This window comes from Lupinus angustifolius, unplaced genomic scaffold (assembly GCF_001865875.1).
Source record: "Lupinus angustifolius cultivar Tanjil unplaced genomic scaffold, LupAngTanjil_v1.0 Scaffold_126_1, whole genome shotgun sequence".
NCBI classification, from domain to species: domain Eukaryota; kingdom Viridiplantae; phylum Streptophyta; class Magnoliopsida; order Fabales; family Fabaceae; genus Lupinus; species Lupinus angustifolius.
In genome coordinates this window covers 147,697-153,448 of record NW_017725185.1, presented here as the reverse complement: position 1 = coordinate 153,448, position 5,752 = coordinate 147,697, and the positions used below count along the sequence as shown (strand labels likewise).

Here is a 5,752-nt window from a genome sequence, read left to right as displayed (position 1 = left end):
TATATATATATATATCCAAAAACATAATTAAATAGATTTTCCGTCAAAAAATATTGTTAAGTAGTGGCGTTATATTTGTTAATTCATAATTATGATATGTTATGTTGATAGAAAGATCTAACACATTTGATATGTTTTATTTTAAATTATGTTTTTTTAGTTAAAAAATTATATTTAAGTGACAATTTAAAGTTGTGTACTTTATACTTTAATTATGTTTTATAATTGTTATTATCAATTTTCTTATTCTTTTGATTATCCAAAATAGCACACATAATTATTGGAAATATGTGGACAAATGTATAATTTGTTTGCAATTTTTTAAATATTTTTTGAATTTGTGGGTACTCTCAGATCGCTGGGTAACCCAGGACATGAGGGTAGCAAGCCTAGTGGATACCTGCACGTGTCTGAGGCAGATCCAAATTCCAACATGAAAGAACAAGGAGGGTACAAATAGTACATTACTCGGACCCATTCATATCGATTATCATTCCTAAATGACATAGTGACAATAGAAGGTACTCATAATAATTGCACGAGCAAGATATAATTAAAATTATAAATATTATTATTAGAAACACAATGAGGAAACTAAATTTATTAAACTTTAAACTATTTAAAATAATAATGAATAAAAACTTCAAACTAAAAATCACTCCAAACCCATATGAAAATGACTTGGAATTATCAGATCGAGTTGTTCAACAATGCATTAGATACATGATCAACATGATCTTTCATCTAAAGGATTTTGCATCAAAATTAAGATGACTTAGTTCAATTTGATTGGTTAAAGCCTAAAACTGATGACTCGAACAATTTTTATGGTCAAGTCAATCAATAAATATATGTTTAAAAAATCAAAACAATGTTGCTTAATTAAATTTTAAATTTATTTTTATAATTTTGTTGTAATTAAATTGTACTATTTATATTGTTTGATAATGTTTTCAACCAATTTGTGGCATTATTTTTATAAAATCTTGTTTGTTGAATATTTAATTATGTATTTATGGGATGATAATATTGTAGAGTTTCATATGTATGCTTTGTTAGTGTAAAAATTTATATGCAAAATTATATTATCCACCATTCATTTATATCTTTTTTGAAAAGTCAATAATAGTTGCATGGACGGTGGATTATGTACTGATAATGTATAAAATTCATACACCATCAACTTATATATTTATTCCTTATATTTTTAATTATGGAGCAAAAAGTTATTAAATATATTAGCTATCATATGATTTTCTTTTTAAAAGTATTAGAAATATGATTATCTAGTCTAAACAATAACTCAATAGTCCAACCAATAACTCATTAACTCAATATCCTAACCGAATCAATCATCAATCCAAATTTAATAACCCTTAAACAAGACCTCCTTCATTAAGTGCCAAAATTATGCAATAACAATAAAATAGGTGAGTTTAAATAGACAATTTTCCCCAATCAAATATTGGTCTAGTAGTATAAAACCCTACTAAATCTAGGAATAACCGAAAGGTAAATGGTTCAATTTATGTGAACAACACTTGTTAGGAAGTACAATTATTCATTCAAAAAAGATTAGTTTTTTACTTTTAGGATGCAAAATATTTTTGGTAATACCAAAAAGTATATAATTTTAATACAAAAACACTTATCCCTACTAAACAATCATAGTTCTATATTTTAAGAGATATATAATAGGATAACTGAATAATCTAGGAACCGGTCCAAAGCCTCAGTGGCAAAAGTTAAACTAAAACTTAAATATTATATGTTAAACCGAACCAAAAATAAAACGAAACCAAAGCCGAACACAGTTGGTTACTACATGCAATACTCAATATGAAAAGTTCCGGGTTCGAAACCCAACCATAAAATTATGACTTTAAAAAGTTTAAAAATATGTTCAATTAAAATCTTCATAAAACCCATCCTCTGTTTTTCTCTTGAGACAACTCTTTGCATCTTTATTTACCTGAGACATAGAGTCATCAATTATATTATTAGTCCAAGATACTCTTTTCCTTCCCTTAAATACCCCATTCAACATATTCACACCCATTTTAATTTGCTTCTCTTCCTTCTCTCCAATCTTAAACTTCACTATGCTTCTTTTCTTTGTCAACTCCATCTTAGCATCTTTTTCTTCTTTCCCATCAATCTCATTGATCTGTAATATATCTCTGTTCCCCTCTACATTACCACTGCAAACATCAAGTGAATGTTCCCACAATTTCTCACCACATTTCCTCTCCTTAACCAAAACCTTGCCACAATTCTTGTACAAGAATTTGTCCGGAAAATCCGGAAGCCATCTTGGTATATGGAAACCTTGGACTTTTGGTTCTTGAGAAGCACTTGTTAGTATGCCAGAATCAATGGCTGCTTCTGGATTTGGGTTTCCTGAGACATTTTTATGTTGAATTGGTTTGGCAAATGGTACTTCATTAGAGGTGTTGACAAAATCCACAATCTCCTTCAGAGCTCCAGAACTCAACAAGCTGCTTTTGTGCATCACTGAACCACCAGAAAATCCTTGAATAGAGCACAGATCTTGAATACCATTGATGAGGTCAAAGAGGTTGGTGTCGGTACGATTGGAGTCATTGGCATAGGTTGCAGCTGATCTCGCAATGGACTGTAGATATTTTGTGGCAACATTAGTTAAGCTTTCCAATGCATTGTATTCGGAGCGTTTATAGCCAACTGATTGGCAGATCTGAGCAACTGCAGTTTTTGCAATAGTAAATGAGAAATCTGATGGGGTTTCTGCTACTTGAACATCTACTCCTGGATCCCTCTTCTTTTTGTTTCTTGTCCTTCGGGGTGGTTTTGAGTTGGCTTTCGTGTTGATGCTTTTTTGCATAGGATTCATGTAGGTAATAATCAACAAGATAAAGGTAATACGAAGGAAGATAGAACTCAGAACCCTATGCAAAACCTAGACTCAGGATTTGTTTTTAGTATGAAAGAAGAGATGCATATTAGCTCCTTTCCTGTCACCAGATCAAGAAGTATATTACTTAAAAGTTTACTCAAATTTGCATAATCATTGGAATCTTGCAATTGATGAAACATTATACATACGTAAAAGAAAATATTAACTATATAAATAGATGACCAATGACATTGAACATCTATGGTCTGTAATAGTGATCATCATATATATAAAGAGAGAAGGAAGAAAGGCAATGTCAACATACAAAACTATTCGGCAACAGAAATGGAAACTAAAATGTCAAACTTGTAAAAAAATCAGATCAACACAAACAGAACAAAGAGCTACATTTGGGAGCCATTTTGTTAAACCATAATAATGACTAACTTAGAAACAAAAGCTCCTTAATAATGGGAAAAAACCTTCATTTCTTTATTCTAATTTTAAATTTATGGTGTCTTGATAACAAAAGTTGCTATTAAAGGAGGCAAAACCTGATTTTTTTATTCTGTTTTTTAATCTGCTGTCAAGTAATTAATATCTACAAAAGAAAATTCTAAGAAAATATCTGCTCCTCAATATTTCTGTGTTTATGTCCGATTTTCAGTGTTTATTTCTAATGCAATTATTTTTTCACAACCTAACACACTGATCTCATTTCCTTCTCACATCTTCCTCTATAAAATATATTTTTCTTCAATTTATTCACTAGTTTATAAAAATCCCTCTTCTCAGTTGTCTATAAATGCATAGGTAGTGAACAATTCACAGCAAACCACTATATCCAATATTCCAATGACATTCCCCATCAGAGACCTAAATATTGTTCTATATGGAGCTTTCTAACTTTTAAACGAGTCACCACAATATCAAATAGCACCTCAGATGCTCACACAACTTAATAGAGCAAAAGAAGTGGAAACTAAAATGTCAAACTAGTAAAATAACCAGATGAACACATAAAAAATGAGCTGCATTCAGGGACCATTTTGTTTACCCATAGTAAAGACTGACTCAGCAACAAAAGTTCCTTCTTATTAAAGGGAAAAGACCCTGAATCCCTGATCCTTATATTCTAATTTATACTTTATGGCACCTTAACAACAAAACTTTCTTCGTATTAAAGGGGGGCGAAACCTGACTTTTTATTCTAATTTTTTAATCTGTTGCAAGTAACTTATATCTTTAAAAGAAAATTCTAAACAAATCTCTGCTCCCCAATATTTCTGTGTCTGTGTTCCTACTTCAGTGTTTATTTCTACTCAAAATTATTTTTCATCACCAAATACCTAACACTAATCTCATTTCCATTCTCACATCTTCCTCTATAAAATATATTTTTCTTCATTAGTTTACGGGTGAGCCTTGGCAAACGGTAAGATTGCTTGCCTCATCATCTGGAGGTCATAGGTTCTATGCTCCACATATCCCACTAGGTGGGAGGCTCGACATTGCGCCACACTTTAGTTTACTGTATACAAATCCCTTTTCTTATTTGCCTATAAATACATAGGTAAAGAACAATTCATACCAAAACAATATATCCAATCTTCCAACGACATTGCCCATCATAAATCTAAATGGTGTTATATATAAAACCTAAAGTTTCAAATAGGTCACTGCAATATCAAAACAGCATGCTAGATACTCATGCATTACTAATAAAGCAAAATAACATGGACTATCAAATCTTAAAACAAAATGTCCAAGATTCACTCCCTAGGCACACAAGATAAAAGACAAGAATCTAGCAATTCAACTCCGATGAAACTTCAATAGCCGAAATGTTTTTAATAAACAGACATTTAATCAAACATCTTAAGTGCATCCTTTAGTAAAAGAAGATACCTTGCTTCACTGATGAAGGACCCTCAGACTCAAATAATTCAGCTAGAGAATCAGTGAGTGATATGCAGAGATGGGAAATTAGGGTTATGAACCTTATTCAAATTTTTGGGTTTTAGGGTTCATGAATGATCGAGTATTTGAATGATTTTCAAAGCAGAGGTGCTTTCTTCAACTGAATTAAGTTTAGGGGAAAAATTAAGAGATGGGTTTGAAAGGATTTGGTTCAATTATTTTCTTCTGGGCTCAGCAACAGTGATGGACGGGTTAAGAAAATAACAAGGCCATGCAGGGTTTAATGTATTGTTCCATTGAAATTGAGATTTGAGACCCTATTTGATAACTCCAAAATTTATAATTTTCAAAATGTTTCTTTTCATAATAATTATGGTATTTTCTCACAATTTCTTTTAGGTCTCTTTCAACAAATATCATTCATAGAAATCAAAATTTTTATCTTTAACTTAATAGAATATACAAGGATTCAGTGAGATCTTACCAAATCTCGTTGCTAATCTTAAAAAATATTTATTTATCTCGTGCGCATTAACATCAAATCATCTTAACCATTTCCCTAATTGGTTTTGCCCTACCAATATTGTTTATACCTCCTAACAAAAAAATGGGAAGACCCAAAATGCTAGCTTTAAATTCAAAAGTGCTATTTGTTTTTTCTCTAAAAAAACATTTTTTTAACACATTCATACCTTGCTTATGTGAGTATAATTTTTTTTCCAAAATATACATTAATCATATTACTTGGGTGCAAATAAGTAAGGTTACAACTGTATTATGAATTTTTTTGGAATTTGACACTACTATTTTAGGTTTAATTTAAACTAAAAAAAATAAACTAGTATCTCTTGAAAAATCATTATAATAAAAAATAACAAAGCTACAAAAGAAAAATGCAAAAACTTATAAACATGTAAGATTAGCCAAGTTGGACATTTTTTTAATTAAGATCATAAT

At 30.4% G+C, this 5,752-nt stretch overlaps 1 protein-coding gene across 1 annotated transcript; it reads right to left on the bottom strand.

The window, feature by feature from the left end:
• Positions 1 to 1,738: 1,738 nt before the first annotated feature.
• LOC109340015 lies at positions 1,739 to 5,121 on the bottom strand. Its single transcript, XM_019577573.1, has 2 exons — positions 4,784 to 5,121; positions 1,739 to 2,993 (listed from the first exon to the last, which is right to left on the bottom strand). Exon 2 carries the CDS (start codon positions 2,870 to 2,872, stop codon positions 1,904 to 1,906), a length of 969 nt encoding a protein of 322 aa, XP_019433118.1. The 5' UTR covers positions 2,873 to 2,993; positions 4,784 to 5,121; the 3' UTR covers positions 1,739 to 1,903.
• Positions 5,122 to 5,752: the final 631 nt, after the last annotated feature.

What these genes read in the sequence shown, in the direction of transcription:
- LOC109340015 (XM_019577573.1), bottom strand. Translation starts at nt 2,872, where the DNA reads ATGAATCCTATGCAAAAAAGCATCAACACGAAAGCCAACTCAAAACCA.